The sequence below is a fragment of the Vicugna pacos genome, chromosome 23 (genome assembly GCF_048564905.1).
Source record: "Vicugna pacos chromosome 23, VicPac4, whole genome shotgun sequence".
NCBI classification, from domain to species: Eukaryota; Metazoa; Chordata; class Mammalia; order Artiodactyla; family Camelidae; genus Vicugna; species Vicugna pacos.
In genome coordinates, this window is record NC_133009.1 from 25,228,436 (window position 1) to 25,250,629 (window position 22,194).

General features: G+C 40.0%; 1 protein-coding gene across 3 annotated transcripts in view; it reads right to left on the reverse strand.

The window, feature by feature from the left end:
- Positions 1-3,982: 3,982 nt before the first annotated feature.
- The window catches only part of MARK1 (microtubule affinity regulating kinase 1), a 97,809-nt gene continuing 79,597 nt past the window's right edge, over positions 3,983-22,194 (reverse strand). For 2 of the 3 annotated variants that reach the window (XM_072948720.1, XM_072948721.1), the window contains exons 11-18: positions 21,858-21,970; positions 18,954-19,107; positions 18,460-18,653; positions 16,597-16,697; positions 15,853-16,017; positions 14,659-14,910; positions 9,716-9,760; positions 3,983-6,100 (exon numbers count right to left, since the gene is read on the reverse strand). In XM_072948720.1, the coding sequence (XP_072804821.1) occupies positions 5,746-6,100; positions 9,716-9,760; positions 14,659-14,910; positions 15,853-16,017; positions 16,597-16,697; positions 18,460-18,653; positions 18,954-19,107; positions 21,858-21,970 (1,379 nt within the window). In that variant the 3' untranslated portion in view covers positions 3,983-5,745. The remainder of the gene's footprint in view (positions 6,101-9,715; positions 9,761-14,658; positions 14,911-15,852; positions 16,018-16,596; positions 16,698-18,459; positions 18,654-18,953; positions 19,108-21,857; positions 21,971-22,194) is intronic. The other variant, XM_072948722.1, reaches the window with a different exon arrangement.

The following is a 22,194-nucleotide window of genomic DNA, read 5'->3' on the forward strand; positions in this document are numbered from 1 at the left end:
TTTAGACAAATACCCAGAAGTGAAATTGCTGAATCATATGGTAGTTCTATTTTTTTGAGGAATTTCCATACTGTTTTCCATAGTGGCTGCACCAATTTACATTCCCACCAACGTTGCACAAGTGTTCCCTTTCTCCCACATATTTTTTTTGCCAGCATTTGTTATCTCATCTTTTTGGTAACAGCCATTCTAACTGGTGTTAGGTAGTATCTCACTGTGGTTCAGATGCCCCTTTCCCTGGTGGTTAGTGATGTCAAGTCCCTTTTCATGAACTTACTGGCCACCTAAGTATGTTCTTTGGTAAGATGTTTATTCAGATCCTTGGTCCATTTTTTAAATTGGATTTTTAAAATTTAAAATTTTCTGCTATTGAGTAGGATGAATTCTTTATATATTTTACATCTTAATCCCTTATCAGATATATGATTTGTAAATATTCTCTCTAATTCTGTAGGTTGCCCTTTCATTTTGTTAACGGCTTCCTTGGCCGTGCAGCTTTTTAGTTTAGTGTTGGAAATCCACTTGATTGCTTTTGCTTTTGTTGTCTTTGCTTTTGGTGTCAAATGAAAGAAACCATTGCCAAAAATCAAGGAGCTTACCACTGTTTTCTTCTAGGACATCTATTGTCTCAGGTCCTAAAAGTTGGCACGCCAGATGAGAGGGTCAAACGCTTTGCTTCTCGGGTAGCTGGGAGGAAAGTTCCCTCTTGATTAAGATGCTGAGCCGTGCAGTGGAGTTTACTGTCGGGTTGTGTCTTAGCCTCTCCTACCCATTTTGATGCGAGGTTTTGTTTTGTTTTTCCTCAGTCCAATGCGGTTCAAACTAGGAGTTGCTACTTTTTGGATTTCTTTCAGAGGAAACTGTTTCATACGCAGTTGTAAATTCAGTGTATCCATGGAAGTTGGTGAGTTCAGGATCCTTCCACATCACCACCTTGAACAAGAACCAGCTTATCTATAGTTTTAAAAATTCTTGAACATGCATTGTTTCTGACCAAAAAGTCTGCTGTCATTCTTATAATTGTTCCTCCTTCCGTAATGTCTTTTTTTCCTGTGGTTGATTTTAAGTTGCTTTTGTGGTTTTTAATCACTAGTTTTAACGCAATTAGATGTCTATGTCTTGGTATATTTTCTTCATGTTCCTTGACTCTGTAACTTGCTAAACATTTTGGGTCTGTGGGTTTATAATTTTCAGCAAATTCAGAAAAACTTTGGCCATTACACCTTCAAGTGTTGTTTTTTCCCTCTGCCCTCTTCTTTTCCTCAGACTTTACACATACATTAGGCTGGTTAGGGTTGTCCAAAAGTTCTCTGACGCACTCCTCTTTTTTCTGTTTCATTTTGGATAGCTTCTATTGCTATGTCTTCAAGTTCACGGCCTTTTTCTTATCTGCTAATCCCATCCAGCATGTTTTTCTTCTCAGAAATTGTAATTTTCATTTCTAGATGTCTGAACTATGTTTTTTTTTTAATACCACTCGTGTCTCTACTTAATATATTTGATCTTTTCTCTATCTCTTTAAACAAATAAAGTACACTTACAATTATCTTTAGTGTCCTTGAAACAGTTACAGTAACTTTTAGTGTCCCTGTCTACTAATTCTAGCACTTTTATTTCTGGGTTAATGGCAACTGATTTTTTTTCTCCTCACTAAGAGTTGTATTCTCCTACATGTTTGCATGCAGGAAAACTTTTGAATGGACGCTAAACACAGTGAATATTACCATGTTGGGTGATGCACATTTTGTATTCCTATTAATATTCTTGTGGTCTGTTCTGGAACGTATTTAGAAATAGTTATCCTGGATATTACTTATTAAACTCTGTTAAGCAGGACCAGTGCAGTATTTAATCTAGGGCTACCTTGTTGCCACCACTGAGGCAGAACTTTAGAGTACTCTACCCACTGACCCAGGAATTATGAGGTTTCCCACTATGGCAGCTGGAAACAGGCACCACTGCTGTATGAGGTTTGATGGTTGTTCCCTCTAATACTTTCGGGTAGGTCTTTCGCTGGCCTCATGTATTTTTCTCACAAACATGTGCCGATCTCTGCATATCTCTGGAGTTTTGCTACAGCTCTCTCCCCTCCGGACTTTAGCTGTCTTGGTCTCCTGGTCTCTCAGCTCTGACTCCTTAATGAGGATGCACACCAGGTTCCACGTGGGTTGCCCCTCTGTATGCCACAGTGAGACGTTCTCTCAAGGCAGGTGTCTGAGTCAATCACAGGGCTCACTTCACGTGTTTCCTCTTGGGGATCACTGTCCTTCACTGACTGGTACCCAGTGCCTCAAAAGTATTTCATGAAAATGAACACACTGTATGAATCTGCTGTTTCACATATTTTGTGTTTTTTTCATATTTTACGTGGAAGGATAACTCCAGTACTTGTTATCCACGATAAATGAAAGTGGAAGTCTTCATAAGCAAGCTGAAAACTTGAATCATATGCCAGGAAGCTCTCCCTGCCACCCACTCACGCTTTTTATAGTCCACAACCTACTCGCGATATCTTGTTGATACATCTTTTGCAATGTCTCTCATTGCAAAATATACCCCACTTTGATCCTGTGTTAACCAGCTGTATCTAGACTATTTCATACATGTTTTATTGCTCATACTTCTGAAAAGATCTTCGTGGCCCTAGCCTTAGATCATCCCACACATTTTTATTAGATTCAGATTTTTTTTTCTTTCACTGTTTTCCCAGAACCTAAAATCTGATGTATACTGGCACTTGCTTGCCAGGATTGCTAAATTAGCAAATTGCTCCTCTTTTTACAACCAGTCTGTTAGGTATTTCCTGGCCTTGAAGAGCCCTAATTGCTCCCCTCTACCCACAGATCAAGTCCAAGCTGAGGCTGCCAATCAATGCTTTACATAACCTTCTATTCATCAACTTAGGTGAACCCTGTCATTCCCTAGAATAAATGGTTCATTTCTGACATGTGTCATTCTGCCTTTTAAACTTTATTCATACTCAAACCCCACAAAAGCCTTTCCTTTTTCATGTTCATACAGAACTCACCCTTCTCTGAACTCCTACAGCAGCTCCTGTTGGTGCTTGTTTGAGCACTTTCGCTTTCATCTGGGTGCGGGTTTTTGGGTTTTATGTGTGTTTACATTTTGTCTTCCCAAATGGACCAAAATCTTGAAGCAGGAACCCTCTTTCACAATTCCTGTACATGTCTTAAGACACAGTAAGTATCTCAATAGATGTTTTTTAAATGAAGGCAGATTATCTTGATTAATCTGCACATGCTGATGGAACCACTTATTTACACTAAATTGGTGTCTCAGTCATCAAATGTTATTTTTGTTGCCTACACTGTGAAATGATACCACTGGTGAAAATCATTCCGCAATAAAGTCTTTTGGGTTTTAAATCAAATCCTATCTTAGAAAATATTATTGGGTCAAGATTCTGGAGTATGTTTCATCTTATTATTTATCAAAATTTTATTGATCAAATTAAGTACTGTGCCCCAGTCTCTACAAAATAATCTAATATTAGGGGTGTTATATCAAATAATACTTAAACAGAAATGAAGGAAATCCTATCACAATAGCCAGTGAACATAAACTGGTATTTATTTATGCAAACAGTGTAAAATTTCTCTGAATCTTCAAAAAAAAGTTATGTTGTCATATAAAGTGGGAAAATCTAAAGTGAGTATCAAGGTTTCATTTTTAGCTCATAAAAAATATTGAAGTAAAATTCCTTGCCACAAACACAGAAGAGTTAACCAGAGTGAGAAAATGACAAAAAACGTCAGCTTCTACCTTGGGAAGGCCACAGCTATTTTTTAAAAAGTGTTTCAACTGATAGGAATTCCAATAAAAAAGGTTAAATTTTTCTTGTCATAATGACATCTTCAAAGTCTATGTAACTTCATACCCCGTGAACTAGCTTTAGAACACACAAAATAAACACCTCATACAGAATACTTCGGCACTAGAAAACAGGTAATTCACATTCTGATAAAGAGCAAAAGACAAGTGCTTTATTATGAGAACTGTTCAAGTAAAATTTCAGTGTGCACCAGTGAAAGTGAATAAAGATTTGCATCGATGTTTTTTTTGAATGAACACTAGGTTAAAAAGGGGCTACATAGTTGTTTTTTTTTTTTCCTTCCCCAAACACCATCCTTTGCTAAGGCAAAAATACACTTCATTTTAGAACAGAACTGTTACAGAAGAAAGCTACGTCACAGTACAGCACAGATCACCCTAGTCTGGAAGCCACCGTGGGATGGCACGTCACCTCCACTTAGAGCTTTCCACTGTAGGCTAGAATTACAGTATTCATCACAGCTTTATTTCTCTGGAAACTGATAAAGTTTGAATACACTTTCTATTTCTCAGGAGTGTGCAGATGGGGCCCATATGTTGATATTACAGCAATTACAACATTAAATAACATTGCACAGTCAACCTCCAAGGCTAATTCAGTATAAAATAACAAGGAGGAAAACGTACCTTTACTAGTGGTTTTTACATCACATACATCACTAATTAGGAAAGGAAAGTGGGCAAATGCCCGATTACAACGCTGCACATTGTTGGCATTAACGATGTGGAATAAATACAAGAAATCTGGCAAAATATTAAAAACAAACAGGTTACAGGGAAACAAACTGAATGACCACGTAAGCGCAAATCAATAATACACTGCTATAAATAGTATGTTCTGCTCAGAAGTCTCCTAAGCACTTACAGGTATTACTGGGTCGGGGGGGATGAAGAGGCCGGAGGAACACGAGGCAAACATTCCCAGTGCCAGCTGATTCCTGAGGAGGCATTACTTCCTAGCTGATGCATTGACCAACACTGTCAAGGTGAGTCTGTGCTATGAAACAGTCCCAGTGTTACTGTATTTCCGCAATTAACGCCGTGGGATTTGGAAGGCAGCAAACCTAAGTGACAGTTTACGTTATAATAGCAGACGAAGGTTTGATTCTTTTTCATTTTGCTGCTACAATTAGCAGTGGGCCAGAAAATACTTCAACATTCGAAAGAAATCTGATGGAGGTTTAACTTCTTCCCCAGTACTTCTTAGGTAGCTCAAGGCAAAGCTATTATTATTTTCATGTACTTTATTTTAAAAACTCTAAGTGCCAACACTGTAAACACTTTGTATCTTCTCAACTAAACCTTGTCTGATAACAAGGATGAGCGCAGAGATAAGCAGGAATAATTCTGTGGATAATAAAGCTGATCTATTTATCAGCTTCTGGTTTAAATTTAAATATGGTTTAAAAATAAACTTTAAAAGTCCATGCTACAATTGTAAAGACTATTTCTGCGCACTTGTAATTCTGGACACAATTTTCAAAATTGCATGATGGAGGTAAGAATTTTAAAAACCCACCAGAATGTAAATAACAGAAAAACATTTTCAACTCAAAGCATCAAACGTACATTTACGTGCAGAAATCTAGACAACTATACAAGTTTTTAAGCAATCATCTGTTTTATTATACAACTCTATAAACATAAAATGAACAGAAATACACAATATACTTACCTGTACATGTGAACCTACTTCTTTAGCTACAGATATTTATTATAGTTCATACTGACTTTAATTTTACAGTTCATAACTATGTATAACCTTATTGCAATAAGGGCCAATTTCTACATGGGGAGATTCACAGGCCAATCACATTAGGCATTACCAGTACATTCAAAAATTGTACCTCATGTATGGATGTATCTTCCCTGATCCTGCAAATTTGAGTTTCTTTACAGCTTAAGCTCATTTGCTATTTTAGATGCAATGTTCTTAAAGGCAATAGATGTCCCGGATATTCGCTTGAAGCGGACCCCATTGAGTGACAGCCGTGGCAACTTGCAGACTTCCATCTCCCACTGCACGAGGCTATCCTGCCTGGCATCTCCATGGACACAGAAAAGCAGAAACCTCTCTTTCTGTTCATAATCACAGTTATTTGCATCTAACACTTTCCGGATTTCTCTCATCATGTCATTGGGGTCCATTGAACTAGTGGTCTTCATACTCCATGTGAACCGCAAAGAACGGGGCTTGGAATCTTTACCTTCCTCCTTGTCTCTTTCTTTTGGTTCCCCTGTTGTACTTCTGGAAGAAGAGGGCAAGGGGGAAAAATGGAAACAAAAATTCCATTCAGCAAAGAAATCAAAACACATGTAAAATCTAAGTGGTCATAGTTCAGTGCTAATAAAACTACCCAATTTGCAGACTACCCTCAAATAGAGACAAGGATTTACATCATCTTGCTGTTACAAAAATCAGGCCCCAGGACACGATCTGTTTTGACTGTTATTAATATCTTTGATTTAAAATAGCATATTAAATGTGCTTGTTTGTGGGAATTAAATTTGGTTCTGAAAGTGAAGAACTAAATACTTTTTTTCTCCATACTCACTTTAAGTTTGCAAACGCAGATCTTCCAATTTCTGTATATTTATACAAAATGAAGACTACTAGCATTCTGCTTATCAATGCACATTTTTGAAATATAAAGAAAAATTTCCTTTTCTCTACTCTTTTTGGGTAGGAGGAGGACTGGGGATAGGGATAACAGTAAGGGCTACAGATTATTTACACCTGATAATGTTGAGGAAGAACACTGTGCTACAACGGAGTAAAGCTGCCAGGTCATACCACACATAGGGGTGCAGACCTCAGTTCTTCTAATGATTTCAGCATTTTCCTAAAGACATCCTTAAAACAGTCTACAAGACTCCACATGACAGACACTCCAACTCTTACCTCCTATTATTTCCCTCCTTGCTTACTCCCATCAAGGCACATTGACTTCCAGACTATTCTTTGAACATACAGGGTGTTTTTGCTTTAAAGCTTTAACAGAGGCTGTTCCCTCTGCCATGAATGCTTTTCCCTGAGATAGCTGCATGACTGCTTTCAAATTTCTGCTCACTTTCTCCTTGTGGTCTACCCTTACCACCCTACTGCACCCCCAACTCCTACCTTGGCAGGGCCAACCTCCTTACCTTGCTCTATTTCCCCTTCTATAGTGCTCATATTCTTTTGTACTATTTAATTCATTTACTTATGTTTATTATTTATTATCTGTCTCCACCACTAGATTGTAAATTCCAGGAGGACAAGGAGTTCTGTTTTGTTCAGATATGTCTTGTGCATCTAGAACTGTGTTGGGCAAATAGTAGGTGATTAACACTTATTTGTTAAGTGAGTCAAGCTTATTGGATTTTCCTTATTGTAGGTCTGCCATAAATAATACAGAACCAGAAAACCTACTTCAAATAATCAAAGAAAGGTAAAATTCATAAATTATTTATGATTCAGAAGGCCCTATCATTAAATTTGTTGAGTAATTATCCAAACACAGATGCTGCAATTTTAACTTGTTAATCTATCTCACTTATATGTGATTTGAAGAAATGATACATTTGTATTCTATGTATTTTATATCAATATTATCATATAATGTATATTCATGTTTACAGTTATATGTATATATAAATTTTTATGTATACATTTATGCATGTTTTCCTTCTCATTCCTAGATATCTGAGCTGATTAATTTCTGCCAACCATGCAAGCTTAGAAAATCAGGAAAGGAGTAAGTAGAGAAAATAAATTTCCAAAGACTATTAAATAAGTATGGAGACGCTTTATCTCAGTGTCTCCTCTACTGTTCTCTTTCAGGTCCCTGAATCTGGGCCACAGCATCACAGGCCTCTGGGCGTGCAAATCTGACCAGTCATTCACCAGGACCACACGGACCGTGGGGGCTATGGAATTAGCTGCTAGGGTAGGAAGGCACCCAAAGACCCCTTGATGGAACACTCATTGAAAAACAGAATTGTTGACTAGGGAATTTAAATTGCTTCTCTGAGGTAATCGAGCTAATGAGTTGAAAAGTGAAGACCAGAAATTAGGTGTTTCATTCCAAGTCTAGTTTTTCTTTCATTCCACCAAGGAAGCCCAGTAACCTTAAGACAACAGGCACATACCAAGATATTTTTCTACACGTCTCTCAGAGGCATCACCACTGCGAACACTAACTGTAGAAGAGCCTGGAAATGCTGACAGCAGTAACATTGATGGATTCTTACTAGGTACCAGGAGCGGGTCTAGGTGCCTGACCTGTATCACTCCCTCATCTGCCCCTCACAACAACCCCGGGAGGCAGTCAGAAGGAGGAAACAGGGGCACGAGCGTTGGAGTAACCTCCTTAAAGTTACACAGCTCGGTAGGTGGTACAACACAGCTCAGACCCACACGGTCTGGCTCGAAGCCCGTGCTGTTCCCCATCAAGCCCAAGCATCTCTCTGAAGTGACAGACCCTCACTAACTGATTCGGTCCCACCGATGCTCCTCACTGCTCCTTCATCTGTAAAACCGATACTCTTCACTTGGCTGTTATGAGGATTAAATGACCAGCCTGTACCTTACAGACAGTAGGTACTCAGTAAGTTTGTTCAAAAGCAAAAAAAGAAAACAAAACAATGACCAAACAAAAGGGACATTTAGTCACACTGAAAAGATAAAGTGCATGCAGATTAATCACACCATCAGCCACTTGGGACATTACACACTATTAAATGTCTCAGAGGAAAATCGAGTGGAAAGATAGGATGAGATGCAAGAAGGGGGCTCAAGAGTGATGCCCAGGTGAGGGAGGGGCTAAAACAAAGTCCTACACGTTTATTTAACAGGCAGAAGAGTTAAAATATCTGTCCTGCCTCTCTTTGGCTCCCTACTATGGTGACTCAGATGCCTCATTCAATAAAGAAAATATTTCGGCTGTTACGACTACACACATACCTGGCACGGTCTGTACAAAAGACTACACAGGAATGCTCAATAAAGTTTTTCCCCAGCGTCCTGTGTTTTACACTTCAAATAATTTTAAAAAGGAGAAAATACATGGAGGCTTGTGTTCAGCTGGTCAAATTTAATGTCTGAAATGAAGGCAGGCCTCTGCCTTACTGAGGAACTGCTTGTCAAGGTTCTGAGATTTATATTGGACTCTTAATGCTGATGTACATTCAAGATAACTGAATGCCTTCAATTCTTAAATTTCCCATTTACAAATACGAACACAAGCACTAACATGTCATTAATGTGGCTCCCAGACCAGAGGCATCAGCGCCACCCACCCCCCCCCCCCGATCACAAACCCTGGGGTGAGGGGCCCAGCCACCTGTTTTATCAATCACCTGGTTCTGACTGTGCTCAAGTTGGAGACCCACTGCTAAAATGAGTACACAGCCAGCCTTAAATGTCAAAAAACCCATAAAATATGGTGGGGTGAGTTTTAAAATGTGGTCGGCCACTGAAGAGCCACCTAAGATACATTACTAATATCAGATCTTCCTGTATCTTTGGATTCCTCCATGTTCTGGGTTATTCGACTAAGTCTAATTTTATTTACATCATTTTAGTGAGAAAAGGATCAGTATATTTTAATCTACTAATTCTTCTGCTAAGATATGTTTTGTAGGACAGAAAGGCTATAAAGCACACAATTCAAAATAATGTTTAGAAAACACAAAAGTTGATTAACTTAAACTTAATAAATGCTCGGCAACATTAGGAAAACCCATACCAATATAAAAATGTTGAATACACATACTATCTAGTTATTAGTTCTAGGCATGTTTATTAAGTGCTGTAAGAATTTCAAGAGGCCGTCTTCATACACAGGGACCTAGCAGCCAAGTATTGATAGTGGCTCCTCACCTTGGGGTGTCGGCTCTGCCACTGGCTTCGCCTTCACTTGGATCCCTCAAAACAAAGTGAAGGTTGAGATTTAATGATAAAAGTGAAAAATATATCAAGAAAACCTACATCTAAAATGATTTTAAAATTAACTTGTTGAGCAAACTTCTAGCATGACAGATTTCTGTTACTTGTCAGTCTAATACTATTTCTTACTGTTTTTCACCATAACCAACACTTAACTATCATTTATTGAGCGTCTACTGGGTATTGCCATAGAGGAGATGCTAGGTGAGAGTTTAGGATTTCTTTTTTAATGGGATCTTCCAATTCCCAGCCACATTTTTAAAGTCATAATTTATCTTTTGATTTAGTTTAGTTCAATCTAAAGTTAAAACTATTTAATAATTATCAACAGCAAGAATCAACTTCTTATTGGTTATTAAACATAATTCTAGTAGTCGCTCAATTTAGAAAAATATAAATTAACCTTGTAGTTAGAAATAAAGCTCAACACATACATAAGTATTTCCAAAAATACTGATTTTTTAATATACAAGTAACTTACTTCAGAAGTTATGCTAATGAGTCATGCACATGATAAAAAAAAAATATTACAGCAAACCAAAGCCTTTCCAAGCAGGTGAGTCTAGAAACATGAATTCAACCTTAAACAGAAACATTGATCTTACCTGGATATCCACCTGTGAAATAAAATCAGGAAAACTCTACTAATTGTTCTTTTGTTGAATGTTATTAATATTTTTAAGTCTACCAAAATTTTCATTATTTGTCATTTTCAAAGGTAATTAAGTATCTACATAGGAGTATCAAGATACAAACCAGTTTAAATATGTTAAGAGATGGCTTGTGATAGCAAAACACTATTAAACAGCTAGGAAAAATCATCAACTTGAACCCTTAAGTTAACATTTTCTTAATGTTTTAACTAGTCCAGAAACATATTATTTACGTAAAATGAGTGCAACAGGAAAAAAAATCAGTGCCACCGTCCTCACCTCCCACATTAATAAAACAACTGGTGGTTAAAAATACATGCTTTTCAAGGTCTTTAACCACAGGGCTTCCTTTTGACAAACATATTGTGTAAAAAACATTTTCCTATCTGAATTAAAAAGGATAATAAGGTGTATTTTCACATTCAAATGGGGTTTCTTAAATTTCTGTTTTTAATAACTGACATTTTCATTGGGAAGTATAATAGAAATTCAATGCCATCTATACAAACCTATTTTTATTATAGCACACTGAAATAAATAAAACATTTTTTGAGCAGGCTCAAAGGGAAATGCTTATTTCAAGTTACATGTGGATGAACTGATACATGCTGAAGGGCAGCCCATCAACTGGGTAAGAAAGATAATGATGTTGATTCCTTTAACAGGAAGGGACATGTCTCACTGGACTTTTCTGTACTATTTATACTTTGCCTTTGAATCACTGCTAGCAGACCACAGCCGAACTGTCAGCGTCATGAATGAAACACCCCTTGGACCCTACTTCCCCTGCTGTAACTATTGAAAGCAACTGATTCGCCACATCCTTTCCCATACCCTGTTCCTGCCTTCCTGGATGCCACTAGGAAACTGCCTGCAAGAATTTCTGCTATTTGGCAATGATTTCACAGTCTAGTAAGTCAGCTCCAAGTAGCCACAGGGGGGATGTGGAATACACAGCTGGCTGCAGTGCAGCATGGCTCTCCACTGCTCAAAACTTAAAAACAAGCCAAATATATTACACATACTCAGCTGAACGAATCAGGTTATTCCCTATATAAGAAATATGGTTAAAAAATCATGAGGTTTGATATGATCTCCAGTTCATATGGTAGATATACAGAACAGATCCAAAGCAAATCATTCTAAATGCTATTTAAAAGACGTTTGAAATAGCACATCTACACCCTCCCTTGATAGATGACTCTAGTGTAAATCACCTTCCTGATTACAAAGTTCTTTCCTAAGACCAGAAAGCAACTCTCTCACGTGGTCATTTGGGCATCCAGCTTTCTGACGGCCCAAGCAGAACTACTCACTGGCTTCTCTGTGATAATGGTTTTCAAATCCATGAATAATAGAACTATTCTCCATCTTTTTCTTAAGGCTTACTAACCCAAATTCCTTTACTTTTCCCTCTAAAAATCCCATTTTCCATCTTTTTAAGCCTTTAGTGGTACAATGACTTTGTTAGTCCCAGAGCCTGCGAGGTGTCCTGGCCCCCGAGGTGCGCTCAGGGCCAGGCCTGCCCGGCACACACCCCAGTTGGGTGTGGGCCCCACAGCGGGCGGTCAGAGTGCGGCCCCATCTCTTCAGGCTTCAGGTAGAGTGAAGTGAGGAGGGCAAAGGGAACAGAGGGAAAGGCTGGCCTTGAGCCCACGATGGACTTAAGACGAGGCAAGTGGGAAGGATGATAATCTGAGAGCTGAGCTGAGAAGATTAGCTAATAAGGCACTGAGAGGTTCTCTGGGGTATCTCCAAGCCTCCAAGCCTCCCCAAGTTCAACACGCTGCATGTGCAGAAAGTTCAGCTGCATTGCAGCCTGCCAGCTGCTAAGGAACTCAGCAGGTTCCTTCCTGGTACTGAAACCAATGCCGGCTTGTCCTCCTGCATGAAGTCCTCTGGGGTGTATCCGATGGCCCCTCTTCAAGCCACAAAGGGCTACCATGAACACAGACAGATCTGCAGAGCCAAAGCTGTTCACATGGTGACAGATGACCTCAGAGCAGAACTGAGAATTGCTTCTCTTCTCTAATCAAATCCAGAATTAATTAAAATATGTTAAAAATCAAAGCGTTAAAAAACCCTACCTAATTTCTGAGAAAGAATAGCAAACAACCTCTCCCCTCCCTTCTTTTCCCTCTGCCCAAAAAAGCCCTTTACTAAATGACACTGCTCAAAATTTAATAAGGGCCCGGTGGAACTTTAGAAGCTTCCATGCTAGCTCCCCTCAGAGGCTGCCTCTAAACACTCTTCTCCCTCAGCTTCTTCTCTGTTTCAGGACCTGCTTCCTTCATGGCACTGATCAGAATGTACTATGACCTTGTCTACTTTTTAAATTGTCTTCCACACTATTCATCCACCCAATCGATGAATGTTTACTGGATGCCATACTACATGTCAGACGTGGCACTCACGGTTCGGCAGAAGAGTCAACACAAGACAAAGCGAGCAGACAAGCCAACGACAACCCCCTGCTCTCACGGAGCGGAGCGCACCTTCCCCTTGGGAGAGAGAGACGATGAACAAATAAAGCGAATACATTATTTCAGGTGGTATTAAGTGCTAAGGAGAAAAATAAAGCAGGAAAAGGGAGTGTTGGGAGGAACAGGCTGTGATTTTCAACAGGGGGATGAGGAAGGCCTCGCTGAGGGAGTGACGCTTGAGCAGAGACCTGGAGGAGGTGGAGAAGCCAGCGTGCAGGTCTCAGGGGAGGAGGGTTCCAGGCAGGACGAGCATAGAAAACCCTCACCAGGTGTGCGCAGTGAGCCCGAGGACAGGAGGGCCTGTGTGGCTGGTGGGGAACAAGCAAGAGGGAGGGTCGGAGAAGACGACGTCAGAGCAGGAAGGGGTGGCCAGACCATGGGGTCACCGTGATGGTTTTGAGGTGTCCTCTGAGGAAGATGAAAAGCAAGCTGAGGACTTACATCATTGGGACAGAACAGGACAAGGGCAGAAGCAAGGAGACCTGCGAGGGGGCTGGAAGATGCAGGTCGTTCAGGCTGGGAAAGCAGCGGTAGGAAAGCTGGAAGCAGTTAAATCCTGGAAATAACGTCAAGGTGGAGCCAGCACACCCACTGGGGGAACTGATGTGCGGTAAGAAGAAAGCAGGGCTCACGGATAATCAAGGCTCCCAGTTCCAACAACCAGAAGGATGGTGCTGCTGCTACTGAAAATGACGAAGAATGAGGAGGGACAGGTTCGGAAAAGAGAGCTGGGAGCTGAATTTTGGAAGGTTTTGTTTGAGTCTATTGTAACACATCCAAGTGGAGAGGCTGGGCAGACAACTGGATACATGACCTGTCCTCCAGAGGAGAGACGCGGGCTAAAGATGCATATCGGGGTCATTAATGTAAGATGGAATTTAATGTCATGGGCCTGAATGAGGTCACCAAGAGTGAGGATAACCAGAGAAGAGAATGTGTCTTGGGGCCGTCTGATATTTAGAGGTCAGAGGAAGGGCAAGGGGACCTAAAAGAACCAGCAGAGGAGCCTGAGAAGGGGTGGGCAGCCTGAGAGGGAGGAGGAAAACCAGAAGCCAAGTGAGGAAAATGCTAACTATGTGGAATGCTGCAAGACAATAAGCTGTTGCCAGAAGGGGGCTGTGCCATCTCACCGCTGTATCAAGAGCTCCTGGTAGAGGGCCCCGCACACAGTAGGTCCTCAAAAAGAGTACAATTTCACTGTTGTACTGTATTACATTACTATACTTGTATTCCTTTTGTGGTTACCATATTTTGATGTTAAGATTTTGGGATGTTAAATTACAGAATCTCTGTGACTCCAGTAATAGGCTTTTTACAAGGAAGAATAAAAGGTAAACTATCATTAGTGAGCAATTTAAAGTATTCTTAAGAAATGTTATCCGAAGGAGAAATGGAAAGTCATATTCAATTCCTCTTTCTAACTCCAGGCTTTCAAGCAGGGGATACTCTTTGTTAAAACACACATTTTTGATGTCAGGTTTTGTTTTTTCCGCCCTATTTTTATAGAATTTTTAGATTCTCATTTTGCTCATTTTTTTCCCCCCGTCTCTTAAGGGAAAAGGCTTTACGTCTTCCTTGATTTTTTTTCCTTCAATCTTTTGTAAAAGAGCAGCTCTACTGAAATCTCATAAAACCATTCTGGAAAATCACTGCACAGATTAAAGAAAACAACAAAAACAAAAAACAAATATCCGTCATAATTCCTAGAGGAAACGGAACGCCGCAGTACACTGGTACTGACCTGCGAACGAACTTGGACGTTATTTTGCTGATTATGCCGGTGGACGTGCCCCTCCGGGCGTGCGCAAAGGCGCCCGGCTCGTGGGAAGGGGAGGCGGGCGGCCCGTTGTAGGCGGCGCTGCGGCGCTCCCGGAGCTGCTCGCCGTGGAAGGTGCTGCGGCTGGAGCTGCCCCGCGGGAAGCGCGTGCGGTCCGGGGTGGCGGCGCTGATGCTGTGCGCGGACGGGGACGCAGCCGGCACGCGCTGGGTTGTGCTGTTGGGACACGTGGAGACGTGCTCTTCAGAATCAGGACAGAGAAAGCTCTCCCTCTGGCTAAAATCCAGAAGGAAATGAACTGCTACGGCTACTTTTAGTCGGCCGTGTTCTGTCGGGGCAGTAGAGATGTGGTGCTTGCAGAGATGTGGTGCTTACAATTTCAGGTTCAAACTAGATGCCTCTATAAAAATGTAATTACTAGAGATTAAGAAATCCCTGAAACGGGGATACAAAGCTAATACTCTTCAGTATCAGCAATGCCTGGCAAGGGGCCCTGCATACAATTTTTTCCTTTTTACTATTTTCTTAAGCCATTCAGTAATGTGGAATATGAATTTTATTGTTTACCAAAAAGCCTTTATCTAGGCTTCAGTGACAGTGAATGCTATATAACACCCCTATAATCAACAAATCTAACTATCAAACATGTTCCTGAATTTGAGAAGTCTTAACATACAGAAATACCAGAAAAATAGTCATTTAACTTTATACCAGAAAGGGCTCTTCGAGACCATCCGTGTCACTGGTAGGAAAACTAAAAGTCCAGTTTCATTAAGACTAAGTGATGCCGGAGCCAGGAAGATGACCCAGGTCTCCACCTCCAGTCTCGTGGGGGGTTTTTTGGTTTGTTTTTAAATCATAAAACCTCAGTTACCTAAATAATAAATTAAGCAACAACCCTTCACTTTACAGATGGATTTAACGGAGAATCCACAAAGAAAATTCCCCCAGAAGATGATTTAAGTTATAAGCAACGTTCCCGAAAACAGCTGGGGGATGCAGTGAGCTTATGTAATAATTCAGCTTTACTTCTGCCGCAGACACTGAATCTTTTAAAAACAACTCGTAATGTGATGGCTATCATGTGTTTTTATATAGTGCTGTATTTTTTTTTAAACTCTTAGCAACAAACAAAATGAAATGCAGCCAGCACGTTACCCGGGCCTGTAAGCTTCGGCGCTGTCTTTAATGGTGGGCAGTGTAACTTTAATAGGGTGACCAGAAGCAGACATGGACTTCTGGTGGCGGGGCCGCGCTGACGGGACAGCAGAAATCACGGCAGGGCCTGCAGAAGATATGCTACTTGCCGACATCTCCGTGAGGCTTGACATGAAGCAGTTGAGAAGATCGTGGAAATGTAAAACAGAAGAAAAACTGCAGTTTATTAAAATTTAAGACCTCGGTTTTTCAAAGTCTGAATTGACTGATACCTTTTATGACTGAAACACTTAAATCAACATTAGTGGCATTATTAGTGGCTGACAAACCAACATTCTTGTTAAAATGTACAGGGTGAATTTATCACCACCTTCCATGGAAAAGCCCTCATTATTTAGATACAACGATGACCTGAATTGCGGGGGGTGGTGGGAAGGAAGAAGGTAAAAAGGAAGCAGCAGGTATATATAAGTCAGATTCAAATTATGAAGATCAGATTAGGGCAGTACAACAGGCTTTTGCTAGAGGGAATTAGTTACTATCAGATTTTACTCAGAGACTTACCTCCTGTTTCCTCTAAATATTTTCCTGTCGTTCCCTTCTGGCACAGAGATGCCTTAGTAAGAATGGTTGCTGCAATCGAGCTAGCCATTTTGTGCTTCCTCTCCTCTTGACCCACTCAGCTACAGGAGTTTTACCGAGAGCACTAACGCGAAGCCACGACTAAGGCACTCTGACGTTTACCTGCTGTCTTTTCCATTCTGCAATGCTGTGTATCGATCTGTGGTCCTCTCACAGACATATGTATTCCTTCTTGCCATGCTACCCCCAGGATACACATTGTTCTTTAAGAAGGAAAAAAAAAAAATTCTAGCTGCAGTTGTGGAAAGTCAAACAAATGAATTTAAGCTGCAAATAACTCTGAAAGAATCCATGGTAGAATTTTAATTTATCCGAATCTAATATTAACAAGCTCCATCTCCCACCTCTCTCCTGCAGGAATGAAGGGCAAAGCCCAGCAAGGCCCTCACTGTTTTTCAGTTTATTGTCCTACAGCAGCAGCCAGCAGTTGTTTGGAAGCAACAGAAAAGCTGGGTTTTATTCACATCTTTGTAAGCTGGTGATGGGGAGAAGGCCAGGAGTGGTTCAGGAAGCTTGAGGGGTGCTGTGCACGAGAGACACCGCCACACTAAACACCATCACGTCCTGAACTCATGTTTGCCTACCACTACAGCGGTCCCTTGGGATCCACTGGGCGTTGGTTGCAGGACCGCCTGCTTCTGTGGACGCTCAAGTCTCTTATATAAAATGACCGAGTACAGTTGGCCCTCAGTGTCTGCGGGTCCCGTGCCCACAGATTCGACTAGCTGCAGATCGAAAGCACGGGCCGACCGTACTGATTTATTAAATCTCTATCTTCCCTTCCAAGGCATACACTTTGTCCTTTAATTTCTGTCCCAATCCTCACTTCCTGGATATTGTCCAGAATTTTGGTTCTAAATTTTCATTACTTTTTTCTTTTTTTGGTATATGTTACCACATACATACTTTACTAAGTTAGTTGATTGTTTTCAACTTCCATATACCTCACAGCAAAATTCTAGATATATGTCTCTTCCTATGAGAACACGTCCTCAAGCAGGACAGTGTTTTCAAACGGGTCACTGTACCATGACTCAGACACTCGATTCAGAAGAATATGTTTATCACACCTTGACATTTCAATGACAACTTGGTTGGAAATAAAATTCTGTGTTCAACGGGCTTTTCTTTTGATATACTAAAAATATATATTTTTATCCATTTATCCTCCTGCATTCATATTACTGCTGAGAAATCTGATGTCAGTCTGAATCTTGTTCCTTTTAGGCTTATCTGCCGCCTCATTCTGGAACCTAAAGGCTCCATTTTCTCTCTTTGTCTTTGGTGTCCATATACCCACTTTAATGAGCCCAGAAGTAGGTTTTCCTTCTGGCTTCTGTTTGCCCTTTTGAGTCCTTTTAATATGAAGTTTTCCATCTTCTTTTTTACTGTTATTATTTCTTCAAATATTTCCTTCCCTTCATTTTGCCCCTTTTCCTTTCTAAACTACTATTCCCTAAATGTCACCAATTCTGTGTCTCCCTTTGTGTATCTTGGTTTTCTATTTTCCCTTTACTCTTTTCTGCTGCCTTAAGGGGGATGTCTCTATCTGTCTTCTAGCTCCCGTTGTGTCATTTCTAGAGTTAGCTGTTCTAAGTGAATAATGTGAGCTAACTTTATAAATTATTACTGTAGTCTGCCTTCACTCAAGTTTACTTGTAAACAAAATTAAATGCACTAATATAATGTAATATTAGGTAAATATTACAAACATGACAAATGAGGCAGGAATGTTTAACATATCATTTGGTGATAAGGTTAAATGTTACTTTAAGAATTCATATTTTCTGTTCTTAAATTGCATTTATGAGAAGCTTGGCCCCCCATTTTTTTTTTTGCATGTTCTTTAAATGCATGATTCACTTTAAAATTTTGAAACTGAAAAGATAAAGCTTAAAAGACTTAAAAAAAATTCTGACAACAGATAACTACAGCATATTGCACTACAGCTGAACGTTGACTCACACTTGGAATAGTTGAAGACTTCTTCCTTTCCGGCCCCACCAGGGGGCTTGCGGTCATTTCACTTTTTGATCCAACTGTCGTGCTCCCGAGTTTACGCACCACATCTTTGTCCCACTCCTCTTTCTGCTCACTCTCCACGCTGTTGGCCTGAGGCCTTTTGGTGTATGATACGGCAGGGGGAATGGACGGACCAGCTGTAATGTGAAAACAAACATTAGTAGATGAAAAACAACTGGCATATTTTCTTCTCACCAACAAAAACTGTATTCGAAATATCTTTATTTGCATATTTTATACTCTGAAGTAAGATTGAACTGATTAGAAAAATTAGGTCAGCCCCTAAAAATAGGATTATAGTTATTATTCAGGAATATAAATCTGTGATAACTGGCAGTGACACAAGAACATAAAGATGTGAATGTACAATGCTTAAAAGAAATGCAAGTTTGGGTAGACCCAGTCTGTCTTTCCACTTATTTGGACGTTTCCCCCACCATGATCACTAAAGCGCCGCTGCTTCTGATTGGCTGAGATGCTTCGCTGGACCTTCAGGTGAGCAGGGGACTGCAGAGTGCTGTTGTTCAAGTCACTGCTGGGCCGGGACCGCTGACACAGGCTTCCACTGGACAATGATTCACCACCTTCAAACTATAAGAAGACAGACCACCAAACTTTTAAAACTTTTGGTTTAAAACCAAAAAAGTTCATAGAAACAATATGCACTCTTGACTATCTAATTTATTCCAAGTCATATAAGGAGTAATCAGAACTTAAAAAAAAAGTTTGGAGACAGAACTGCAAGTTGGCAAACAGGAGGGGAGAGAGCTGGATAGAACATCCTTCCACAAGTAGGTGCCATCTTCTTTTCCCTTGTACAAATGGCTTTGGGTCCTTAGTCAAAACACCAAGTAACAACTACCAATTATTAGATGGTTATTATTATATACTAGGTGCTATGCATGCTAAACTCTTTATTTATGTTACTCTCTTTAACCATGACACCAAACCTGTGATCTACTAACCTGCACCTTATAGACGGAAAAAACTGCAGCTAAGAGATTCAAGAGACATCTTTGGGATTCAAACTCAGGCCCAGCTGGGATTCAAACTCAGGAGAAAATCTAAAATTTTAACTTTATACACACACAAACACACACATTTTTTTGTTTTGATTTGCTTTCTCCACCACATTTACAGAACAAAATTTGATTTCTTGGCTCTGCTCAAGAACTTGCATCAACTTAGAACTAAGCGTGGTAAACTGGGGACTGGTACCCTATCCCTCTCTGTCACACAACAGTTGTTTGCGGCCAGCAATCTTCGGACTGAATCACTGGCATTCCAACGGGGAATGGAATCTGTGTGTAAAGCCGCTAACGACAAAGAGCGGAGTCATACTGATGATGAGCATTTTAACAGATAAGAGGTAACGCAGGGCACCGAGTAATGTGCCTGCAACTGTTCTGAAGACTGGAGACGTATTAATTCATTTAAATCCTCTCAATGACCTTGAGAGGTACCTACTATTATCACCCTCATTTTATAGAACAGGACACTGAGGCAAAGAGAGAATAAGTAAATTGCATAACTTAAGTACATATAACTGCATCATAATTAAGTTAAGTCACAGAGCTGGGGAGTGGCTGTGCCGGGGTAGGGATTTACACCCAGCGAACCTGGCTCCGAAGTTCAGGCTCTTCCTACTTACAGTAGTCTCGTTAGTTTAAAATACAATCCAAACTTCATTTTAATTCATGCATGGGCTAAGTTATGTGCCTGCTAAATTAGTGCTTCCTTTGTATTTAAATTAACAGGAAAACTAAAGATCTTAGGAATGAAATCTGAAATCAAAGTAGAAACAGTTTGAAGACTTTAGAAATAACCATTTGTACTATTTCTCACTTCTTAAAATTCTCTTGGCTTGGCATCTTTTGACACCACTTTCCCAGCTCTTAGTGTCTCTACTGAAGATCCTCTCCCCACTATAATAACAGTACCTACCTGGCAGGGTTGTTTTGAGGACTAGATGAATAAATACAATGAAAGTCCCTATGTTCCTGGCACATTACTGTGCACCCCTCTGATGACGACTCTCAAATCTATTAATACTATTCAGCTGTTCCCCTTCAGCTCCAGATCTTATATTCAAATGTCTACTCAATGGCTCCATCCAACAGGAGTCTCAAATTCAACCACCCCAAACTGAACAAACCTCCTATCTTCCCCCTGATATTCACTCTTTTCCTACCTTGGCAAATACATCTTACAAAACCAGCCACCTATGCTAGAAATTTGAGTCTCTTATGCCTCATTTCCAACAGGTTATCAAATACTGTTAATTCTACCTGTTAAATGTCTTGGCCTGCTGTGGGCGCCTGTCCTCTTCTATGTCCCAGAGTGTCCTGTACATCCCCTTAATCAGAGCCTAGACCACACTGTGGATGGCTTCTCTCCCCTCCAGAGTGAGGGCTCCTTGAGACTACAGACCTTCTAATCTTTCTACTCACAGTACTTAGCATAGTTTCTGGTACAGAGTAGTTTCAGTAAATGTCAGCTGAGTGTACTGCTTCACTAATAGTTACTATCTAATTATAAATAATTTCAGCCGATTCTATCAAATGCCTCCCACAGAAGTCTAATTTTCAACCAACTGTCAATGCTCTGGGATGTTCTTAACTCTCAATTTCTACCTTTATATCTGCTGTCCTAAAGGATCATTTGCTTTTCATTGTTCAATCACCACTGGCATACAGTGACTTCCTGACTCTCTCCTATTACAGACTGCACATGGCTTTGAGAATTCCCAACTAAAAGTATCAAAACACTTGACACTCTATAAGGCAGAATATCAGCAAACAACCTTTTCCTGGGTTCCCATATTTTGTTTTAAATGCTGTCACTTCCTTTTGTTTCACAGTTACTATCTTTTCCGTACAACTAGAATAACCATACTACCTTTGGCAGGGCTGTTGCATTTGGACGCTCAAGTCTGGGGGATGCCATTCTCAAAGACCTGACTGTGAATGACGCCTCTTAGAGCTAAGCAAGGCACGAGGTCTGTTCTTTCATAACAGAACCTTTTTTGCTATTTGGAAATAAGATCGGTTCATAACTCAGCATCTTGTGGAAGGGGACGATGTAGTTCAGTGGTAGAACATGAGCTTAGCACACATGAGATCCTGGGTTCAATCCCTAGTACCTCCATTAAAAAATAATAATAATAAAATTTTTTTTTAATTCTTAGTATCTCGAATTTTGAATTCTAATAAATAAAAATGTTTGGGTCTTTATATTATTTTTGATATCATATAGAATGTATTTACTGATATTATATCTATAATTAGCTGTCACTTAGCTCAATAATTACTTCACAATAATCTGAAAAGGTGAAAACTTACTTCAGGTGGTTTTCTACCTAGAAGAATGTAAGTAGCCATGACTTCATCATATTTCTGATTTATTAAGGCGTCATTTATCTCATCTCGTGCAAAACCCATGGTGATCATGATGTCTAGAAATAAAAAACAAAAAAATGCAAATTTTCTGAAAATGGATTTTAGTAAACAAAGCAACAAAAATAGGCAAGTCTGTCAACATTCAGTATGAAAACTAAATTCTGAAATTTTAAAGTGTAATTTTAATTACAAAAACTTCTGGATTATTAATATACACTGTATATTCACAGACACTGTATACCCATCCACAGTTTTCCATGCAGAAATTACCTGTATCATG